This window comes from Oryctolagus cuniculus, chromosome 10 (genome assembly GCF_051225735.1).
Source record: "Oryctolagus cuniculus isolate XC-2025 breed Fujian yellow rabbit chromosome 10, ASM5122573v1, whole genome shotgun sequence".
Classification (NCBI taxonomy): Eukaryota; Metazoa; Chordata; class Mammalia; order Lagomorpha; family Leporidae; genus Oryctolagus; species Oryctolagus cuniculus.
In genome coordinates, this window is record NC_142876.1 from 17,138,367 (window position 1) to 17,162,881 (window position 24,515).

A 24,515-nucleotide genomic window follows, 5' to 3' on the forward strand; every position below is an offset into this window, starting at 1 on the left:
CAATCAGGCTAGAAAAGGGTCCTCGGAGCAAGTTTTCTTCAGAGGCCTTTTGCAAACCAGTTTTGCACTGAAGGACTCCTAGTGCCACCATATGGACACTCAGGGAATTGCATGGAGCTTTTATCTGTCATTACTGACACATCCCAGAAACTAATTTTCTTGGATCCAAGGACTTAAAAAGGTTACTGTAATACTACTTCTTTTTTCATATAGGCCTGAAATACTACAATACATTGGAACTGTAAGTAATATTTTAAAATTTGTTTCAAGAAGTACATTTTAAAGACTTACTTAGAAAATCAAGTGCTGAGATTTTTCACATCAGGAATGTCTTTGATCTACCTCAGTCTCTTGGTGTAGAGGTGAACTTGGAGCATGTGTGGACATCTGAAAGTTTATTCTAATTTAAATTCCCAGTGCTTCCCCCACACAGAAAGCTGAGATTTCTTTTCTGTTGAATATTATTACTGTCTATTAGTACAGTTTTCTCTAAGCAGGATGGATATGCATGGATCGATTCAATAAGAAGAGTTGGGATATATGTACGATACTTTCTTGGTTTCCAGAGCTGACTTAGGTGTTCAGTTGTTTTTGATTGGGAAGTTAGAAGACAGTTTTATGGATGACCCTTTGTTCAAGGGAGTTGGGTGGCTGCTTTGCAGTATGATTTGAAAGGGGGAAGGAAGGGACCCCTACCCAGGAGTGCTCTCCCACTAGCCTGTCGTCACATCTTTTTATTTTGCCAGCAGAGGCAAACTGGTGCTGTGTAATCACTGCTCTTTCTTAGAGGGTCGCAATGTCTGGGAGGGGTGTTATGTCCCAAACAGCTTATTCCTCAGAAATCCGTCACTTCCTTCAGATTTCTGCTCAGGGGTCTTAGGAGCAAGGGCTCCCCTGACTACTCTATTTGAAATGACCTCTATCCCTTCGCCTATCTACGCGGGATGCTCTGTCCCTCCTTGCTTCTCTGAGACACTTAGCATCTCCAGAATCTTGGCTGAAGTGTTTAGGAGAAGGGCGGTGTTGCTGAGACACAGGGGTGCTCAGTCTACAGCCTGCCAGCATTTCAGTCCTGGTTCTGCCTCTGACGTTTGGTTTTGGACCTGACACTACCCCTCTGTGATTTAGCTGCCACTTATCTGAAATGAAGGCATTAGAAGAGGTGGTCATCATATCATGTCCAGAATGTAATTTTGGTTCCATGATGTCAAAATGAACTTGCTTTGTTCTAAAGTAAACTCTGTAAAGGCCGGCACCTGTTTGTCTTGTTAATCCCAGCACAGAGTCTGGTGCTCTGACACTTAGCAAATGCTTGATAAATGTATGTGTCTTGGTCTTAAAAAAGAGGCCTTGAAAAAAGGAACTGTATTCAGTTTCTTTACTTTTCTTAGACTTAACTTTTCTACCCTTTCAGTGAGTGTAGAGTCGAAGACCAGTTCTGAATAGTTGTGTTAGGCTGGTAACTGATTGACAAGTAAGTAAGCATTTGCAGGACCCCATAGAACAGAAAGATGCTACTTACCTAAGAGAACAAAGATACAGGCCAGGATGGCGATGAGGGCACCCCGGCTCAAACTGACTGGAAGCATGTAGGCCTCAGGGCTGCAGGACATGACATGGCCATCATCGTCACAGCTGCACACCTGGATGGTCAGCGTGCCTGTGCTGCTCAGCACGGGCTCCCCACTGTCTGCAATCAGGATGGGCAGGTAAAAGACACTCTGCTCTTGCTGCCGGAAGCCAGCTCGCCGAGTTAGAATCTGGGCAGTGTTATCTGAAGAAAGAGAAGGTTCCAGGATTGAAAAAGGGAAGAGGAAAATGGGGAGGAGAAAATGGCAGAACCAACAAATGACCTGATTTTTAGGATTGAGGAAAACAAGGGGGCCAGGGACAGGGTGTAGGAAGGAGAGAAAAGGACAGTGGAACATTCCCTGGAGGTGTTCAGCGACAACCATGGCAGGTTTGCCTAGATCAGCATTTGGACTCTGAAACCAAGATTTTTGCTTGCTTTTAGGCAAAACCCTGAAGCCTAGCAGAGAACCCCTTTTTTTGAGAGTCTGTCTTATCCTTTGTGACATAAAGTGCCCGGGGCAAACTGTCACACTTCAGATCTAACAAAAATGTCCCTGGGAAAGCTTGACAGAAATGAACAATCACTGGCGACCCATGGTCCCTGTTTGTTCCTGCTCAGCAGCTTGCCAGGGCCCTGGTGCTGCTTTGTGCCTCCAGGAAGAGGCTCTGGCAGAGTGCGTATTTCTGCCACTTTGGCTGGAATTTGCGTCTGTGCTCTTGTATGTCTTTGCAATGCAGGGACCTTCTCCTCCTGTGCTTCCTGAAGAACCTGTGCATTTGGCAGGTGCTATCTGCAATCTTCTAGTCACATGACACACCTTGCAGGTTATTCTGCCTGCTTCGTGGTCTGAGTTTGAGTAGTTAATACGAACTTGATGAAAATTTGTTCCTTACTGGCAGTATTAGTTATTTCGCCTCCAGTATTAAACAGGATTATCAACCTATTGGAAGTACTTGTACAAAGCTGATGTGTGTGTATTTGTATTCACATATTGCCATGTTCTAGGATATTTTTATTTAATTTGTATTCTAAAGCTTCTTGGGGTGGATTTTGAATTTCAAAGCAGATATATTTTTACAAAGCTCAGATCATTTGCAGTTGAGATATGTTAGAGTTGTGGACGGACATACGGGAAGTATTATTGTAAAGGTAGTTTCATCAACACAGAAGGTCCTCTGGTTCTGTTACTCATTTCCCAGGGAGGAGTCTACATCTTCACAAAAAATCCTAGGAGCCTAACCATCATTTTATCAGTGATGATCATTATTTCTGCTTATCTTTCCCTTCTTGTACCTAAGAAAGGATTATAACTTTGTACCTTCTTGAATTTGGGCATGAGTGTTTGCTTAATGAACCATGAGCAGGAGTGATTTGTGTTATTTCTGGGGAGAAGCACTTATAAGGTGTGTGGTTCTCTGTGCGCTCTTACTTTGCTGTTGTCACTGAGAAGGAATGTGTGAGGTGGAAATCCAGACAGCCTGGGACACGGAATTACATGTTCAGTCCCTAAGGCCCACGGTGGGCAAGTGTGAGCAAAGAGTTAACTTCAGTCGCACTAAGCCGCAGAGATGCGGTGGTGTTTGTTCCTGGTTCTTGTAATACAGTACACCCTAATTAACTTTTTTTGTTTCCCCTGGTTCCTCGTGGTAGCAACTATTGTTTACCAAGTGCTCATGTGCCAGCTCTTCACTCTAAATGCAGTGTCTCAAACATCACAGCAGTTTGGTGAGACGATAATTTACTCTTTTAGAGTGAGAGATTCAGGCATAGAATGTGTTATTTGCTCAAAGTAACCCATCTAGCAGTAGCAGAGCTGAGATTTGAACTGTGTTCGATCTGACTCTAAAACATGCACTGCTTCCACTGTGCTTTGTATCCAGCTGTTTAGTAACATTAACTGTCAAAAATTATCCAGGTCGTTGTAATCTCTTTTTGCTTCTTATTCTTTTTTTTTTCCTTATTTTCTTCTCAGTAAAGAAAAGATCCCAGGCCAGAGTTGTGTTCCAGTGGGTTAAGGTGCTGCCAGCAGTGCCAGCATCCCATATGAGCTGGGTGCTCCACTTCAGATCCAGTTCCCTGATGACGAGCCTGGGAAAGCAGTGGAAGATGGCCCAAGCACTTGGCTGCTGCCGCCCGTGTGGGAGACCCTGATGCAGCTTCTGCTTCCCAGCACTGGCCTGTCACAGCCACAGCCATTCACGCATTTCGGGAGTAAACCAGCAAATGGAAGATCTCTCTCTCTCTGTCTCTCCTTCCTCATATCTCTCTCTAACTTAGCCTTACAAATAAATAAATAGATTATTTAAAAGATAGCACTATGTTGCCAACCTGAAGGTTATCTTTCTACTGCCATACAACCTATCCACCTTCCACTTTTCTGTTTTCTGGACTTAATAGCGAAGAACTATGAATTCTTCTTTGTAGTTTTAATTTTGTGAAGAAGAAATCAGTTTTTCTCTAAAATCAACTATTTTTATTTTTTAATTTTTGGTTTAATCCCAGCTAGGTCAGAAGACTTTTAGTGAAACCAAAGCAGAATGTCCTAAAAGTATTATGTCTGTTTCATGGTATATATTTCTTTTTTCTAAGATTTATTTTATTTATTTGAAAGACAGAATTAGAGAGGTAGATACAGAGAGAGAGGTCTTCCATCCCCTGATTCACTCCCCAGGTGGCTGCAACTGCTGGAGCTGAACTGATCCCAAAACCAGGAGCCAGGAGCTTCTTCCAGGTCTCCTACATGGGTGCAGAGGCCCAAGTACGTGGGCCATCCTCTGCTGCTTTTCCAGGCGTATTAGCAGGAATTGGAAGTGGAGCAATGGATTGGAAGTGGAGCAGCCAGGATTTGAACCGGCACCCATATGGGATGCTGGTGCTGGAAGCTGGGCCTTTATTTCGCTGCACCACAGCACTGGCCCTGGTATATATTTCTTGACCTAAGAATTATTTGAAATTAAAAAGTAAAAAACCCGCAACATTCCTTTGTTGAGTCCAGTTCTGAAAGGGGTTCACAAATAGCCATTTGGGAAATTTTTGTTGAATGGGATAATTAGCACTTTAGTAACCCATTTGGAAACAACATTTGTTTCTTTTTTGTTTGTTTTTTAAAGATTTATTTATTTGAAAGGGAGGGGGAGGGGAAGAGGAGAGAGAGGGAGAGGAAGAGGCAAAGGGAGAGGAAGAGAATCTCCTTTTGCGGGTTCACTCTTCAAATGGCTGCAAAGTTTGGGGCTCAGCCAGGCCAAAGCCAGGTGCCTGGAACTTCATCCAGGTCTCCCATGTGGGTGCAGGGACCCAAGCACTTGTGCCATCATCTGCCCCTGCTTTCCCAGGCACATCAGCAGGGAGCTGGATCAGAAGTGGAGTAGCTGAGACTTGAACCAGTGTTTTGATATAGTATTGATCACATGCTCCACCACAGCACTGGCCCTAGCATTTGTTTCTGAGAGGACAGTGTGTGTGTGTGTGTGTGTGTGTGGCTGGCTACAACAAAACTCAATTTATAGCCCCAGTCTTACTGCTTATTCACTTGCTGATCTTGGGCCATTTACTTAGTTTTTGCATCCATTACATGGGACATTGAGAATCAGATTAGCAATGTTCTTGAAACAAAATAAATATCAGATAAAACAGAGTATGGGAAAGTGCTTTTGAAACTGTAAAGTACTACATATACATAATCCTTTTCATCTGTTGGGACTAAAAAGTACAAAAGACTTGACTTGAGATAGTGCCCAATGTGTTCATAAAAGGATACCCTATTTCAGGCACAGGAGTGGGAGGTGCTTGATGTAGATTAGATGTCAGATGTCAGCCAGATTTTTAATGAGCCTCAGTAAAGGATACAAGTGGGATAAATTGTCATGAGATTAGGAGTTCCTGCTTTCTGTTGAGGATGTGCTGACTTGTGTTTTGGGAACCATCCAAGAGATGAGTCATTTATTTTTATAGTCACCCTGTTCTAGTGGCCCAGCTTTTCAAAGTATTGGTTTCAAGAATTGGTGCCCAAAGTCATCTTTAAGAAATTTGCAGCATTTCACTGCATACTGTTTCTGTATTGATTCTAACAAATGCCAGGGCGCAGGAATAGAGTGACACTCTGCTGAAAATGTGAAGAAACAAAATATAATGTGTAGTTCTCCTTCCCCACCATAGCGTGTCCTTTGTAAAACCAATCCTGATAAGACTGAAACCACTTTTTGTGGGAAGAGTATCCCTATGAAGAAGATAGCAACTTAAAAATTTTGGCCCTATAGAAATCTCAAGATATTTATAATAATTCATATTATTATAGTTCATGTTGCCCTTTTTCCAGAATGAACATAGGGATTTTTATGATAACATGTAGAAGGTTGAAAGGACATTTTATAAGAATGCTGTTCATTAAGAAGAAAACAGGTTTGACACTCTTAATTTATAGCAAAAGAATATCCCATGCATTGAGTTAATACCCTCAAATTAAATTAGCTGATGCCTAAGACTAAGACCAGCCAAGCCTAATCATGATTTTCGTTATCCTTTACTTAGATTGTTACAAAGTGACAATATTTTGGAATTGGAGTAAAAAATGAGGCTATTGTAGCCCAGAGAAGTGATAACCTTCCCAAGACCAGATGTCTAGTTGGTCACAGAGTTAACAACAGAAGAGGTTCATTGAATAGATTTAAAATATTTTTAATTGCACTGACCTTTCTTAGAAGCACTTCATCTGGCTAGAGAACAAAAGTCCCTCCTTTTAAAGTCTGTGCCCAGTGAAGAGTGTGTGCCGGGCTATAAACCCTTAACTGATTCGAACGCTTGATGGAAAAGTAAGGTCTAGAATGCCATTCTGGCAAAGCTGTAGTGGGGAGCACTTTCTTCAGTAGGCACCCCACCTGAGCGTCTATCTAAATTATTCTTAAATAGTACAGTAGTTACTGTGCTGAAGCTGTTGTTTGTTATAGATTTACCCTTTGCTGTCTCTAGTACTTAGTCGTTGTCTCCCTTCTGTTCTGTGAGCTTTCCACTGTTTTTCCTTTTGATCCTCATTTAGAAATGTTCCTTCAGGTTTTTCTATTTATCTAGGTCATTTCAGTCATTTCTTGCAGATTCTTCCCATTATTTCAGAACATATAAACACGGCTGCTATGGAAATGAAGGCAGAAGTTTTGCTTCTGTGCCTGGGAAGAGGGTCTGGCACAGGACAAGCATCAATCATCATTTGTCAACTGACTGAATGAAAAGTTTTACAGTCAGCAGAGGGCACTGTTTGTCTTTGATATCCTGAAACAAAACTAGGAATTAGCATTGTCTTTCTTGCGATTGAAGAGCAGGAGAACTTTGACACTGTTTGCATGGTACAGTAACCAAAAATATCCAGCCCAAGCTATAGAAAAGTAAGGATAGCCAGTTATCCAGCTGATTACCTTGGTTATCCCTTACAGTGAAGTTGGGGTTGTTGGCAGCCTCAGGAGCCAAGCTGTAGTAGAAATGCTGACCATTATGCGGGTCATCTTGGTCCACTGCACTCACTGTCTGGATTAACTGAGAAAGGGACATGAAATCCGGTGAGCTGCAGTACGCGACAAAGCATCAGAACCCAGGGAAATCTCATGACAGGAGGTTTTACCTAAAGAGAATGTCATCGTGAAACTTACCTGGAACTTCTCCATGCCATCCCACAACTCAGGATTTAATTTGGTTTTATTGTCAGGTCTGAGCATGTTATGGCCATAGGACAGATATTACCTAAATATCTCAGATTTTAGATACCAGTATAACTTGTATTTCTACCCTGCTGCCAGCCATGTTCAGGCAATATAAATATGAGACTGAATTAAAGGACTCTGTGGTTCTACATGGTCCAGCTTGTCCCTAATTTTCCTACTTCCATCCCATCTTCTCCCATCTTCCTAACCTCATCATTGGGCAAATATTTCAGGGTAAATTTCTTTCCTTGGAGGAGATGTACAATTTGGGACATGCTCAATCTGTCTTGCCCCAAATGGTAGAGTTAGAAACGTGCCAGGGGATTCCAATTCAACTCCATCAAGGTAGCACATACCAATGCCATCTCACTAGTCCAAGTGATCAATTTCAGTTCACAATTAATCATAATGATAGGTCTAAGAGTCAAAGGGATCACATAAACAAGACTAGTGTCTGCTAATACTAACTGATAGAATTAAAAAGGAGAGAACGATCCAACATGGGAAGTGGGATACACAGCAGACTCATAGAATGGCAGATGTCCTAAACAGCACTCTGGCCTCAGAATCAGCCCTTAAGGCATTTGGATCTTGCTGAAGAGCCCATGAGAGTATTTTAGGCATGGAAAGCCAAGACACTCTGGCAAAAAAACAAACCAAAACAAAACAAAACAAAACCCACCTAAATGAAAGATCTCTGCTAGTGAGATCAAGTAGAAAGAAGAGGGCCATCAAAGAAGGAGGTACCTTTCTCTGAAGGGAGGAAAGAACTTCCACTCTGACTATGACCTTGTCTGAATAAGATCGGAGTTGGTGAACTCAAAAGGCTTCCATAGCCTTGGCAGCTCATGACAAGAGCCTAGGGTGATTTCTGATGCCATAAACAAGAGTGTCAATTTGTTAAGTCAACAACAGGGAGTCACTGTGCACTTACTGCTCATGTAGGATCTCTGTCCTTAATGTGTTGTACAATGTGAATTAATGCTATAACTAGTATTCAAACAGTACTTTACACTTTGTTTCTGTGTGGGTGCAAACTGTTGAAATCTTTACTTAATATATACTAATTGATCTTCTGTATATAAAGATAATTGAAAATGAATCTTGATGTGAATGGAATGGGAGAGGGAGCGGGAGATGGGAGGGTTGCAGGTGGGAGGGAAGTTATTGGGGTGGGGGGAAGCCACTGTAATCTAAAAGCTGTACTTTAGAAATTTATATTTGTTAAATAAAAGTTAAAAAAAAATTCTTCCCTTGAGAAGCACCTATTTAAGAATGATTACTATCTAAGAAGACACATCAGCAATGGCTATGTCAGGTTAATGGAAGTCAGGTGTGGGGACTGGGTCAAGGGGCAGTCAGTTTTTGATGGCATTAAGGGGACCTAGAAAAGGTGTAGCATGCAAGCATCCTCAGGGTGGGGTGTAGAGCACAGCCCACAGTCAGAGTCGAAGCCAGGAGTAGGAAGCCTATGAGGTGACGTAGTTTCCTCTTGTGCTCTTTGGCTAAGGGTTGACTTCTTCACAGTGTTCTTTAAAGGACTAAGTTGGCATGAAGGCTGGGAAGACCATGATGCAAAAGCTATTTAAAAAACAGGTTGTGTGTGAAAGACAACCTGAACATCAGTGCGCAGGTTGGGGGATACAGAAAAGGTGGTGAAGGGGTATTTCCTGTGTTTGCTTCTCTGCACCAATGGCTCAGACTGCCTCCAACCCTCTTGATCCTGGTCCTATAGATTTGCCACTTGTGCTGTTCAATGCTGTGACTCTGCTAGGCTGGGAACCAGGACATCAAAGGTCATCTGGGAGCCCCAAGCTGGCTTTCTTAGTCTGTATGTCTTCATCTGCAGGTTAAGGGAGGTAGTGCTACCCTCACAATGTTCTGAAGGCTGAGTAACAGAGGGGAGAGCTCCCAGCAAGGGGCCTTCTGGACTCTGTTGCTCAGATCCCCTTCAGTGATGGACTTGTTGCCCTGGGCCTTCACCCACTAGTCTCTTCAGGGATTGCCCCAGTTGTGGGTAGCCACCTTACCCGTGGTTACTAAGTCCTTCCAAGACAACTTATGTGTAATGACTGATCGATATGATAGTATAAAGTCCTGGCTATGTCATCTCAACTCGGGAAAACTTTAGTTCTAGAATGCTCTGTGAAGTCATCTGAGACTATTAGTGGGTTTGTGTTGCTGCTAGATTTCTTTTGCCTAGTTCTGTTCCTTTTTCTTCCCTTCTACAGGCCCCAAGGAACCTCCTTATTAAACCTCTTGTGGGCAGTGCTGTGGCTCAGCAGGTTAAGCTGTGGCCTGCAGTGCCAGCGTCCCATTTGGGCGCTGGTTCCTGTCCTGGCTGTTCCACTTACGATCCAGCTCCCTGCTAATGCACTGGGGAAAGCAGCAGAAGATGGCCCAAGTTCCTAGGCCCCTGCCACCCACTTCGGAGACCCGGAATAAGCTCTTGGCTCCTGATTTTGGCCTAGCCTAGCCCTGGCTGTTGTGGCCATTTGGGGAGTGAACTGGTGGATGAAGATATCTCTCACTGTCTTTCCCTCTCTCTCTCTCTATAACTCTGCCTTTGAAATTAATAAATAAATCTTAAGGAAAAAAAAAACCCTTCTACAGAACTCCATTTTGGCATATTCATCCTGGAGAAACTGAATGTTGAATCTACAAGTAGTGGAAATGAAATTGCAAGAATTCCTGCAGGTAGTGGACATAAACTTGCTCCCAGTTAAACTGCCCAGGGTCGCCTGCCTGCCCCCTCCCTGCCTACGTATAAATCCTGCTCTTTGCATTTTGCCTGTAGTGCAACCTATATAGAGGTAAGATAGTTCTCAAGGAATTTTATAAATGGGTGATTATGTGTAACTTGGCAAACATGGTTGGGAAAGTAATTCCAGAACATGTGACCTGTGAATTTTGTTTGTGTCAATGCTATGGGGCTGGGAGTAGAGGGGTGGTTGGTTGTGGGCTTGAAGGCATGAGTGGATGCTGCTGTTGGGGTCTGGGTGGGAATACCATGCTTGCCCCCTGCTCTCATTTCCAGATAGCCCCACTTGTCATGCAGTGTCCTGCTTAGTATGCTTCATTCTGTCCTCAGTGGAAGGTTGTCTGCCCTCTCCCAGGCTTCCTTCTTGGTTAAGGGTAGAGCACACATCCAGATGTGGCAGACAAGAAACTGATGTAACGTCCCACAGGTTAACACAAGGAAGCCTGATTCTTTATAAACCAGACATACCCCCTGAGCTGGGCTTTTGAAAATCTTCACAACATTTCCTAGAACCTAAATCAAAGGATAGGATTTGCGGTATCTTGGGCTAAAGCTGACTAATATGACAGACTTGTAGCTCATGCCATGAATGCGAAATCACAGATAAGCTGCACTTGAAAGCATCATATAAAGCCTGTTAAAAACCATACTTGGAAATGACGGATGTGTGTGTTTGACTCCGAAAGCAGGCAAGGCAGTTAAAATGCTGTCAATTTGTAGGAGTGCAATTCCTCTGAGGCCTTTTAAGAAAGCGAGGGGTTTAATTTACTGTGCATTTATCTTCCTGTTTATATTATAGATCAAAATTAATCTCCTTTGTTGTATTATCAGATATTTATATTTGTCATTTTATTTTGTAACAAAACAAAATGCATTAGTGTATATAAACTATCATATTATAATACTTAGCAAAATGTTATTAAAGAAAGACCCAGGGGCCGGCGCCGTGGTGCGGTAGGTTAATCCTCTGCCTGTGGCGCCAGCATCCCATATGGGCGCTGGTTCTAGTCCTGGCTGTTCCTCTCCGGCTCTCTGACATGGCCTGGGAAAGCAGTAGAAGATGGCCCAAGTCCTTGGGCCCCTGCACCCACATGGGAGACCGGGAAGAAACATGTCTCTCCCTCTCACTGTCTGTAACTCTACCTCTCAAATAAATAAATCTTAAAAAAAAAAAAAAAAAGACCCAAAGCTTCTCAACTCAAAGTTCAGCTATCTCAGCTCAGTAACTGCCACGTTTGAAACTTCCCTCCCAGTCTTTGTTCATGTTTAAACATGTAGTCCATACCCTTCTTTCTTTGCCCATAATAACAGGAACCATTTCTTGTGCTATACGGCCTTCATGGTAATTTTTATTAGCTGCACAATGTTTTACGTCTTTCTAGGCTAGAAATTCAGTAGATTTGGAAGTAGAATGATTCTAGACTTGTTCAAAAGAAGACTTCTAGAAGGGCTATAGACCATTGCACCAAAGAATCACTCATGCATAAGATCAGTTACAATCAGAATTACTGTAGGACATCTTTTCCCTTGAAGGGGTGGGAATCATTTTTTGTTCGTTTAAAAATATTTATTTTTTTTTTTATTTGAAAAGCAGGGAGAGAGAGCGACAGAGAGTGATCTTCCATCTGCTGGTTCATTCCTTAAATGTGCACGACAGCCAGGATGGCCTGGGCTTGAAGTCAGGAGCTTAGAACTCTGTATGGGTCTCACACATGGGTGGCAGGAACCCAGGTCCTTGAGCCATCACCTGTTGCGTCCTAGGGTGGACATTAGTGGAAGCTGGAGCAGAAATGGAGGAGCTGGTGTTCGAATCTGACACACCAACGAGGGATTCAGGGAGCTCATGTCAGCTTTGGTTATACAGACATATTCTCTCTGTGTTCTAGGCCAGTGAGAGAAGCAGCAGCAAGGCTGCCTTCCAGTTGGAGGCCTGAATGACAGAGGCAGGAGTGCTTGCCTTATAGATATGCACGTCCTAAACTCCTAAGGTTCCTTTTATGATGATCCCAGCCCATTTGCCCCATCACCAGAACCCACGGGAGCACAAAGGTGTAGTGGAGAGGAAGAAGTTAGAACTCTTAGGGACTCTGTTGGCTCATAGGTAGAGGAGAAAAGTCTTAGAAAAGCAGGGGCAAAATAGGGGAGATGGGGAACAGGTTGTGAGGGGTGATGGTAACACATGCCTTAATGCACAGTCACTCCAAATCGAGTTTCAGATGTTTCTCATTTATATCACTTGGAATTTGATCAACTGAATATTCAATTAGGTTGGAAAGTATCCTTTAAAAAATATTCAAGGGAATTTCTGAAGATTATGGAACTAGATACTTCAAAGAAGTTGAACTTTGTTTCTTCAGATCACATCCCTCTCAAAACTATCTGCCAGAAGCAGAGCTAAGAAAATGGGTATTTTAGTTGAGGGAAGACAGAGGGCAGGAAACTCTAGGCAAAGCAAGCATTCCTAGAATAGGGTAGGCAGGTCCAAAACCAGGTACTTGTTGTCAAGAGTTAAGAAAGAGAGGTGGGAAGATGTAAAAAAGACAGTTTTCTTACTGCAAAATATGTTCAGGGATTGGTTCTGCTCTCAGAGAAAGGGAAGGTTTCCTCCTCCTCCTCATCTGCATGGTCCCTCACCTGTGGACCCAGAGCATGTTTTTATAGTTGGCAAAAACTGTTTGGGCCAGTGCTGTGGCAAAGCAGCTAAAGCCACTGCCTGCAGCCCTGGCATCCCATATGGGCACTGGTTTGGGTCCTGGCTGCTCCACCTCCAATCCACCTCCCTGCTAGTGCTCCTGGGAAAAGAAAGTAACATGGCTCAAGTGCTTGGGCCCCTGCAGAAGCACCCAGAATACGCTCCTGGCTGCTTGCTTCAGCCTGGCCCAGCCCTGGCTGTTGGTGGCCATGTGGGGAGTGAACCAGCAGATGGAAGATTCTCTCTCTCTCTCTCTCTCTTTCTCTCTCTCTCTCTCTGCCTCTCCCTCTCTGTAACTTTGCCTTTCAAATAAATGAATGCATATTAAAAAAAAAGAACAGTTTCAAGGTGAGTGGATCCCTTATATAGGCTGTGAATCAAGCCACCATGAGAGCACAGTTTAGATATAAAATGCAACGTAGACTCTGAATAGTTTAAACTCTTGAAACCTGATATACAAAAGTTGAGGAATCTGTCTTGTAAACTGTTTCTGGAGTCGAAATGTCTTTGATGGTGAATTTGGTTATCGCTAATAGTCCCACGTGTTGGGGATTAGCTAAGGTGCGTGCCCAGGCCCCTTACCTGCCCTGCCTTGGCATTCTCGCAGACGACAGCGTCGTGGAATCGGGGGAACTCTGGAGCATTGTCGTTCACATCTAGGACTTTGATAGTGACGGAAACACTTCCCACCTGGGAGGGATTGTCTATAGAGAACACGAGGAAAACCAAAGATAAGAGTTCTGTAAGTGCAGAAAAACAGCTCCTTGCTGGACATGGGTATTCACCTGGCTATTCTGGCTTTTAAAGAAATCGATAAAGCACATGGAAATGATAACACAAGCATGTATGCACGTGTTCCTATTTAGAGTGTGGCAAGACTGAAGAGGCTCAGACAGAATGAGGCATACATGAGTGTTTGCTATCCAGGGTGTGAGGGGAAGGGTGAGACTGGAGAGGGAGCAGGTGTCACCAGCAGAAGCTTAGAGAGAATCCCACTTTGCTCATGCTTCGGGATTTGGAATTAAAGGCAGGTCCATCTGTATTCCGGACTTTAAAAGAGCCCATTTCTAATTGGATGCACACTATGTGGCACTGCTTGGCTTTCTTGCTGTGAAATAATCAGATCTTTGAATTGTATTTCAACAAGATTTCAAGTTATTCACTGGAATACAGATAACACACACACACACACACACACACACACACACTTCCTTCCTTCCTTCCTATGTTTTAAAAAAAATATTTTGAAAGGCAGAGTTACGGAGGGAGGGAGGAGAGAGGAGAGAGGAGAGAGGAGAGAGAGAGAGAGAGAGAGAGAGAGAGAGAGAGAGAGAGAAATGCTTCCATATGCTGATTCACTCCCTGAATGGACACTGGGGCCAGTCAGTCCAAAGCCGGGAGCCTGGGTAGCAGATGCCCACGCACTTGGGCCATCTTCTGCTGTTTTCCCAGGCACTTCAGCAGGGAGCTGGGTCAGACGTGGAGAGCCAGAGACTCAAACTGGTGCCTCTGTGGGATGCCAGCTTTATAGGCGGCAGCTTAACCTACCATGCCACAGTTCCTGCACATTTATTTTTGATGTGAGGCTGAGGGGATACTGAAAGATCAAGTACATCCCAATCAATACACAATTATTCTTAAGTGCTGAAACTTAACTGAAAAGCGATCGCTGTTAAATATAAGAGTGGGGATAAGAGAGGGAAGAGATGTGCAATTCGGGACATGCTCAAGCTGACTTACCTCAAACGGTAGAGTTAGAAACATACCAGGGGATTCCAATTCAATCCCATCAAAGTGGCATGTACCAATGCCATCTCACTAGTCCCAGTGATCAATTTCTGTTCACAATTGATCATAATGATAGGACTAAGAACCAAAAGGATCATATAAACAAGAATAGTGTCTGCAAATACTAGCTGATAGAATAAAAAAGAGAGAGAACGATCCAACATGGGAAGTGAGATACACAGCAGACCCATAGAATGGCAGATGTCCTAAACAGCACTCTGGCCTCAGAATCAGCCCATAAGGCATTTGGATCTGGCTGAAAAGCCCGTGAGAGTATTTCAGGCATGGAAAGCCAAGACACTCTGGGGGGGAAAAAAAAACCTAAATGAAAGATCTCCACGAGTGAGATCCCAGTGGAAAGAACGGGTCATCAAAGAAGGAGGTACCTTTCTCTGAAGGGAGGAGAGAACTTCCACTTTGACCATGGCCTTGTCTAAAAATGATCAGAGTCGGTGAACTCAGGGGGCTTCCATAGCCTTGGCAGCTCATGACAAGAGCCTAGGATGATTACTGATGCCATAAACAAGAGTGTCAAATTGTTAAGTCAACAACAGGAGTCACTGTGCACTTACTCCTCATGTAGGATCTCTGTCCTTAGTGTGCTGTACATTGTGATTTAATGCTAAAACTAGTACTCAAACAGTATTTTTCACTTTATGTTTCTGTGTGGGAGCAAACTGTTGAAATCTTTACTTAATGTATGCTAACCTGATCTTCTGTATATAAAGAGAATTGAAAATGAATCTTGATGTGAATGGAAGGGGAGAGGGAGTGGGAAAGGGGAGGGTTGCGGGTTGGAGGGATGTTATGGAGGGGAAGCCATTGTAATCCATAAGCTGTACTTTGGAAATTTATATTCATTAAATAAAAGTTAAAAAGAAAAAAAAAAGATCAAGTACATCCCAAATCCCTGTCTCAGGCTGGAGAACTTTCCTATAGTCAATAATGGAGAAATCTGTCTTTTTGGTGTGGATCTTCTGCTTGCAGTATTGCTACACAGAATCAACTTCACAGCTCCAGTAGAATCAACTTCACAGCTCCAGTAGTGACCCTCCTATCTTTTTCTCCAAGGTGACAAAATAGAAATTAAGACACAGAAAATATTCTTAGTAAGTAACTAAATCTCAGAATGTATTGTTCTTCTGATTCGTTTTTTCCTTCCTTTCTTTATAAAAAAAGGACCATGCTCTCCTGGGTTTTGGTTAGGACAAAGTGGCAACGTAATTAAAAATTTATTTTCCATTGTTTTGCTATGATGTATTTAGTCAATCTCATAATATTATACATTTAAATAATTCCCATTCTCCCCTCATTTGAAAATAACATTGCAGTAGACATTTTGTTGTAATAATCATTGGTAATACCTATAATTATTTCCTTAAGATAATTACTAGCCATAGAATTCCTGAGAAAAAAATATGAATATTTTAGAGATTATTAATACGTATTGCCAAATTGCTCTCCAGCGGCTGTGTCTGGTTATACAGCTGATTGGTTGGAGACTTCCATTTCTGTGAAACTTTTTACCATCACTAGGCATTATGGGAAAAAAATGGAAGCTAGTTGTATACAAAAGTACTTCAAAAAGTTTGTGGAGTGGCAGAGGTTTGATGCAGTGGTTCAGGCACAGCTTTGGATGCCCACATCATGGATCAGAGTGCCTAGATTTGAGTCTTGGCTCTGCTTCCAATTCTAGCTCCCTTGTTAGTATATTCCATGAGAGGCAGTAGGTGATGGCTCAAGTACCACCTGTGTGGGAGACCTAGATGGATTTCCTTGCTTCCAGTTTTGGCTGGGGTGTTGCTGACATTTGGGGAGTCACTGGCACATGGAAAATCTCAGTAGGTATGTCTCATTCTGTCTATATCACTGCCTTTAAACTAAATAAATAAATTTAAAAATTTTCAAGTTTGTAGAAAAAATGAATTAAAAGATGTTTATTTTGGGGCAAAAAATTGAGTTTCATACATAATTTTTTAATATCCATAGACTTTCTGGACTCCTCATGTCTTGGACTTCAAAATTTTTTGAACCAAAATAAAATTCTCTTTTAACCCATTTTCCACAAACTTTTGGAAGTGTTGTATAATTTTAAAATTTATATTAATCTATTTTTATTTTTAATTGCATTTATAAGTTTATTATGTTATATATGCCTTTTATTCTAAGATGCCTCAGATTCTTGCAGACATGGATATGCATGTGTAATACCAGTGATATCAATGGTTCCTTTCATCCAATAGTAATATTATTATTATTATTATTTTTTGACAGGCAGAGTGGACAGTGAGAGAGACAGACAGAGAGAAAGGTTTTCCTTTGCCGTTGGTTCACCCTCCAGTGGCTGCCGCGGCCGGCGCGCTGCCGCCGGCGCACTGCGCTGATCCGATGGCAGGAGCCAGGTACTTATCCTGGTCTCCCATGGGGTGCAGGGCCCAAGTACTTGGACCATCCTCCACTGCCACAGCAGAGAGCTGGCTTGGAAGAGGGGCAACCGGGACAGAATCTGGCCCCCCGACCGGGACTAGAACCCGGTGTGCCAGCGCCGCAAGGCGGAGGATCAGCCTAGTGAGCCGCGGCGCCGGTGTAATATTATTTTACATTATTTTTCATTCCCAATATTACTAATGTTTGAAACCCTCTCAGATTTATCATAGCTGCTTTGGGGTTAGAATACTATATCTTTACTGCTTTTGCATGTGTTATTTGCTTTTATAGCTAGCATAGAACTAAATATACAGAAGAAGCCCAGAAGTATTTGAATTGAATATGCACTTACTCAGAAAAACCATGATTTCTATTTCTTCCCTTAAAGAAGATGATTTTCGTTACAAGTTCTAGAAGCTTCCACTTTCTATAATACATTTTGTTGCTATATGGAGACCAATTGATTGTGTTACTTACTCATTTCCATAGCAAGAACAGTGATATTGTGCCAAGAAAATTCTTCCCGGTCTAGGGGTCTTGCAGTCATGAGGGCACCTGTTGTAATGTCGACATAGAAAAATCTTCCAGGGTCACTGCTTCTGTCAATGGAGTATCTATAAAGATATGAATTGTGTACATCAGTTGCATTTGATAGACTTACAACAGCATGTTGCTGAGAGAACTGAACACATACTGAGTGAGCAATACCTAGCTCCACCAGTTCTGGACTGCATTTGCAGTATTATCGTGTTAGAAAATAAGGGCCCCTACACCCCTCAAAATAGCCCAAACAAAAACTATTACTGCTTCATTGTTCTCACTCGGAAAATGTAATAAGGAGATGCCAAGAGTCTTAGGGCTCTTTTTTTTTTTTTTTTTTATAAAGGTTTATTTATTTGAAAGGCAGAGTGACAGGGAGGGGAGAGGGAGAGAGATTGAGAGAGAGATACCTTTCCTCTTGGCTTTAGCTGGGGCTGGGCTTGGCCAAAGCCAGAAGCCAGGAACTACATCCAAGTTTCCCAAGTGGGTGGCAGGGACTCAAGTGCTTGAGCCACCATCTGCTGCCTTCTCAGGCATGTTAGCAGGAAGCTGGATTGTGGATGGAATATCCTGAATCACGGAAGTCTGATATGGAATGTGGGCCTCCCAAGTGACAGCTTAACCCCTTGTACCACAGTGCCCACCCCAGGGTGGTTTTAAACTATTTGAAGAGCAGTTTATGCTATTTAAAGCTTAAAACTGCTCTGTGGATTTTTGAACACCCTGAATACTGACACCTATATCTATAAAGTTTCTAATAAATTTTATTCAAATGACTTCTCAAATGCTAATCTTAAACTAGAAAAAGGACAAAGATATAGTTCAGTGGCTCCAGTCCTTACCATTAGTATCACCCTGTTGGAAAGGAAAGCTTTACACAGGCCCTTTGTAAACCTGCTAATGACTCACCTTCTGGCAAACACAATAGTGGTATTTATAGCAGAAGAGCCCTTACGTTTGGAATGCTTTTAGCAGGGTGGAATAGGACTGTCTAGGTTGCTTATTATAAATAAGCCTACTTTTTATGAATTTATGGGTTGCTGCCTGCTGGAAAATGTCAGGTAAGGTATGTAATTAATGGAGTAGAACAGCAGATGTTCCATAACAGAAATGGCTTTCTGTTTAGGCAGTACACTTCATTCACTGCTTCTTCCTCTTGAGTTCAGTCTGGGCCAATGTGTGTCTTCATGCAGGGAAAGAAGGGTATTTACAGGCACTGGACCTTGACAGTGTCAGACCTCTCCCAGCAGAGTGCCTGACATGTGTTTTGCTGTTGTCTGTCTCCTTTGAGTCATTTGTGAACTTGGTCCTGGGTAAGAGCTATAATTCCTGTGGAATCTGATTTGGGCAATCCAATAACTTTGTGTTACCTTATTTGGTCCTCATCTTGAGAAAATGAATAAAGATAGGGGGAGGCTCTGGTATCTGTATGTTTAAAACCCTCCCTGAGGCCGGCGCTGTGGTGTAGGGGGTAAAGCCGCCACCTGCAGCGCTGGCATCCCATATTGGCTCTGGTTTGAGTCCCAGCTGCTCCACTTCCCATCCAGCTCTCTGCTATGTCCTGGGAAAGCAGTAGAAGATGGCCCAAGTCCTTGGGCCCTGCACTCGTGTTGGAGACCCTGGAAGAAGCTGCTGGCTCCTGGCTTCGGATCAGCTCAATTCCAGCCATTGCAGCCATCTGGGAAGTGAACAAGTGGATGAAAGATCTCTCTCTCTCTGCTTCTGCCTCTGCCTCTGCCTCTCTGTAACTCTTCCTTTCAAATAAATAAAAGTAAGTCTTTAAAAAAATTTAAAAAAAAAAACCGTCCCTGAAGGATTGTGATTTATAGGCATCATTGAGACCCATCTTTGAGAACTTCATGTAGTCCTTGGTAAAGACCAGCCATTATAATGTTTATTTTTAACTGATAAATGATAATTATATGTGTTTGTGGGATACATGTGATGTTTCAACATGTGCATATGCCATAGGATGATCAAATCAGGCTAATTTACATATCTATCACTATTATCTCACATATTTATCATTTCTTTGTTGTGAGAACATTCAAAATCTACTCTCTTAGAGTTAGGTCCCTGTCACCCATGTGGGAGGCCAGGAGTGAGTTCCTGGCTCCTGGCTTTGGTCTGGCCCAGCCCCGGCTGTTGCAGGCACGTGGGAGTGGGTCAGCAGGTGGGAGACCTCTCTCTTTTTTTCTGTCTGCTTTTCAAACAAATATATCCTTTTAGTAGTTTTGAAATACACAGTACATTATTATTATTGTTACTGTTTACATATTTATTTATTTGAAAGGCAGAATTACAGAGAGAGAGGGAGAGACAGAGAGAGATCTTCTATCTGCTCTTTCACTCCCCAATTAAATTGCCAAAACAGCTGGATCTGAGCCAGGAGCTTCCATAGTCACAATGCTGCACAACAGATGACCAGAACCTCTTCTTACTGGCTGGATACCTTCTCTTCCCCTATTCTCTTGGAGCCACCATGCTACTGTCTTCTGTGGGTGTGACTTTTTTAGATTCCACATATAAGTGAGATCAGGAAATATTTGACTTTCTTTTTTTTAAAGATTTATTTATTTATTTGAAAGGTAGTTACAGAGAGGCAGAGACAGAGACAGAGAGATCTTCCATCCACTGGTTCACTCCCCAAATGGCTGCAGTGGCCACAGCTGACCTGATCTGAAGCCAGAAGCCAGAAGCCAGGAGCTTCCTCCGGGTCTCCCATGCGGGTGCAGGGGACCAAGCACTTGGGCCATCTTCCACTGCCTTCTCAGGCCATAGCAGAGAGCTGGATCAGAAGTGGAGCAGCTGGGTCTTGAACCAGTGTCCATATGGAATGGTGGTACTGCAGGCGGTGGCTTTACCTGCTATGCCACAGCAATGGCCCCCAATATTTGACTTTCTGTGCTGACTTATTTCACTTAACATAATGTCTTTAGTTGATTCATTCATGTCATCACAAATGATATAATTTTCTTTTTTAAGAACAACTCAGCAAAATAAATTCCAGTTTATTTTTGGACCACATTGTTTTATACATACATCAAACAGGTCTAAAAATAATTTCTTCTTTTTAAAAACCATTTTAATTATTTGAGAAGTAGAGGAACAGAGAAAGAGATGGACAGACAGAGAGGGGGAACTGCTATCCACTGATTCACTCTCCAGATGCCTGTAATGGCCCCTGGTTGTGGCTAAAGCTGGGCGCCTGGAATTCAATCCAGGTCTCCCATGTGGGTAGTGGGAACCCAATTACTTGGCCATCCCTGCTGCCTCTCAGGGTCTGCATTCACAGTAAGCTGGAATTGAGTAGAGCTGGGACTTGAACCTGAGCATTCAGATAGAAGATGTGGGCATCCTACCTGCTGGGCTACCCACTCCAAGTTTCCTTCTTTTTAAAGGTTGAAGAATATGGCAGTGTTTATAATCACATTTTAAAAAAACTCATTCATCTGTGTTTGGGCACTTTGATTGTTTCCATATCTTGGCAATTGTGAATAGTGCTGAACATGGAAGTACAGACATCTTTCTCATATACTGAAATTTTTCACACTGATTATTTTGCATTTATACCCAAAATATAATATACCCAAAATATAGCTAGGTCATATAGTAATTCTGTGTTTAGTTTTATTGGGAACCTGCATACAGTTTTTTTTTCATATTGACTGTATAAATCTGTGTTTCCACTAACAGTGTACAAGCGTCCCCTTTTCTTAACATCTTTGCCAACACTTTTATCTTTTATCTTTTTGATCATAGTCATTCTAACAGATTACCTCACTGTGTTATTTCACTGTGGTTTTAATTTGCATTTCCCTGGTGGTTTTAGCATTTTTTCATGTATCTCTTGTTTATTTGTATGCCTTCTTTTGAGAAATGTTTATTCAGGATATTTTGTCCATTTTAAAAAATAATTAAACATTATTTTTTTACTTTAATTTTAATTGGTTTTTAACAGGTTTGATGTGATTTGTTGATACAATTCTAAGCACATAATCATATTCTCATCCTCCCTTCTTCCCTGTTTTGTCCATTTTTAAACCAGGGTTATTTGTCTTGATTCAAAATATACAAAAATACAAATCTATAGTAATCAAAGCAGCATGGGCCTGGCGCAAAAACAGACACATTGATGGAGAGCCCAGAAATAATCCCATGCAATTACAACCAATTAATTGATTTTTGACAAAGGTACCAAGAACATATAATGAGGAAATGGCAGTCTCCTCATTAAATGGTGTTGGAACATTGGCTGCCATATATGGAAGAATGAAATTGCCCTTTATTTGATCCTTTATTTGCCCTTTATTTGAAAGGGGCCGATGCCATGGTGTAGTAGGTTAAGCCTCCGCTTGTAGCACTGGCATCCCATATGGGTACCGGTTCCAGTCCTGGCTGTTCCACTTCTAATCCAGCTCCCTGCTAATGGCTTGGGAAAGCAGTGGAAGGTGACCCAAGTGCTGGGGCCACTGCAGCCATATAGGAGACCAGAAGAAGCTCCTGGCTCCTGGCTTCAGATCTGCCTAGCTCTGGGCAGTTTGGGAGTGAACTAGTGGATGGAAGATCTCCCTCTCCCCCTCTCTGCCTCTCCCCCTCTCCCCCTCTCTCCCTCTCCCTCTGTATATGTGTGTACAATATATACCTGTATATATTTGTATATTATTTGGTAGAATGTTTTGTTGTGCAGAGATTCAGGATGGCTATTCAGAGTTAGGAATTAGAGATAAATGATGAATAAGGCCTAGAGACATCAGAATTATTCTAGTTTATGACTGTCTGAGAGTTAGAAATTTAAGGAAGCAAACTAATGTATTAATGTGCCTGTGACCCCATTTAACAAACATGTATTATATGCCAGGTACCACTTAACATAGCCTGTATCCATTGACTCATTTAGTCTTTTTTTTTTTTTTTTAAATGTATTTATTTATTGGAAAGGCAGAGATACAGAGAGAGAGAGAGAGGGAGAGAAAGAGAGAGAGAGATATCTTCCATCCTCTGGTTTACTGCCCTAATGGCTGGGCCAGGCCGAAGCCAGGAGTTTCACCTGGGTTTTCCATGTGGGTGCAGGGGCTCAAGTACTTGAACAGTCTTCCGCTGCTTTCCCAGGTGCATTAGCAGGGAGCTAGATCGGAAGTGGAGCAGCCAGGACTTGAACTGGCATCCATATGGCATGCTGGTGCTGCAGGTGGAGGCCTAACCTTCTATGCCACAGTGCTGGCCCCCCACTCATTTAGTCTTTACCATAATACTACAAGGTAGGTTCTGTTATGATCCTCATGTTATAGATGAGAAAATGGGCATGGAGAGGTTATGTCACTGGCCCAAAATTACAGCTGCTGGGAATTGAGCCTAGGCAGGCCTGCTTTGGGTGTTTGTTCCTCACCAACCGGCCATGCTTTCCTCCTGAGGTTGTTTAAGGAAACAAAACCGTATCTATTAAAGAGAAGCTGTGACAGCAAAGGCTGACTTTGTAATAAAGGAAACAAACACACACATGCCTACAAAGTGCCTTTAAAATGAACTGGGACATTTTTTTTCTAGGTGTAATCTGTGATTTAGTTTTAAAGTTTACTGGCAATTTTAAGAATTGAATTTTCTCTTAGGAAAAAAGGAGAAATCTGGTTGGCTCGTGATGGTCTTAAATTTCAGCTCCCTGCATACAAGAAGTTGCAGCCTTTTGGTCCACAAGTCACAACCCACTCTCCAAGCTGAAGGCATAATGTGGAGAGGAGAGGCAGCTGGTGAGGAACCAGCTTTCTACACACAAAGCTACACATGCAGTGTCGCAGAGGGTGTGGGAGGTGGAGTGGGAGCAAACACTAACCGACAGGCCCCCGTCAGTGCTGCCTGGTTGATGCCTTGGAACTCGCCTAAGAGAAGCTCCCCTCATCAAGTGAGGGCCCTCTCCATTTGCCCAAGTGAAGCCTGCACAGAGGGAATCATGGCCTCGACTTCTCTGAATGAGACACTGAGCCAAGATTCAGGAGGCAAGAAAACAAAGGATGCAAGGAAAATGAGGACATTGGGGCCGGCGCTGGGGCGTAGCGGTTAGGGCCGCCACTTGTAATGCGGGCATCCCATATGGACACCGGTTTGAGTCCCGGCTGCTCCACTTCTGATCCAGCTCCCTGCTATGACCTGGGAAAGCAGTAGAAGACGGCCCAAGCCCTTGGGCCCCTGCACCCATGTGGGAGACCCGGAAGAAGCTCCTGGCTCCTGGCTTCAGATAGGCTCAGCTCCAGCTGTTGTGGCCATCTGCGGAGTGAACCAGCGGATGGAAGGCCTCTTTTCCTCTCTCTCTTTGTCTCTGCCTCTCTGTAACTCTGCCTTTCAAATAAATAAATAAATAAATAATTCTTAAAAAAAAAGAAAAAGAAAAAGAGGACACCGGGATGCAGCAGTACAGTGTGTAGCTACTTTCCTCTCTCTCACCATGGTCCTCTCAGCACTGTCAGTGGGACAAGCACAACATGCCCATGCAAAATTGCCTCAAGCCAAGGTTCACTGTGTTTGTTGGGCTCCCTGCTTATTGCTTGGCAGAGGATACTCTCTGGATGTGGGGACAGTTTGGAGCAGAGCATGACCAGCAGGCTTGCTGAGCCCACATGCCCTCAAGGAGGGCACAGGAGGGTAGGCCATTTCCATACCAGCAGAACCCTGTTTCAGTTGCCAAATGGTTCAATATCCTGCTTGCCAGGACTTCCTCCAGCATTTATTAAAAATTCAGGGAATCCAAACACTGTATCCTTTGCATACGTATATTTAAATTTGGATACTTCATTTTTGGGCTTAAATGACAACTAGTTTATATACCTGAACACACTACTGACTCTATAAAAAGATTATGAAATCCTATTAATCTTTAAAAATGTTCAATGTCTTTTTATCTGTAACATTTTAATTTGGGTGATATGTTGATATTTTTGTACTTATTTTTTCATCCTCTGTTCCACAAACTTTTTTTAATTAAAGATTTGTTTATTAAAAGGCAGAGAGAAAGAGAAAGAGAGATATCTTTTTTTTTTTTTATTTTACAGGCAG

The 24,515-nt window shown here is 42.7% G+C and overlaps 1 protein-coding gene across 3 annotated transcripts in view; it reads right to left on the minus strand.

Annotated features, from left to right (window-relative positions):
* CDH20 (cadherin 20) overlaps positions 1 to 24,515 on the minus strand; it is a 241,767-nt gene that overhangs the window by 3,967 nt on the left and 213,285 nt on the right. For all 3 annotated transcript variants that reach the window (XM_051851165.3, XM_051851166.3, XM_070050090.2), the window contains 4 exons: positions 17,406 to 17,542; positions 13,296 to 13,417; positions 6,979 to 7,096; positions 1,523 to 1,774 (listed from right to left, as the gene is read on the minus strand). In XM_051851165.3, the coding sequence (XP_051707125.3) occupies positions 1,523 to 1,774; positions 6,979 to 7,096; positions 13,296 to 13,417; positions 17,406 to 17,542 (629 nt within the window). The remainder of the gene's footprint in view (positions 1 to 1,522; positions 1,775 to 6,978; positions 7,097 to 13,295; positions 13,418 to 17,405; positions 17,543 to 24,515) is intronic.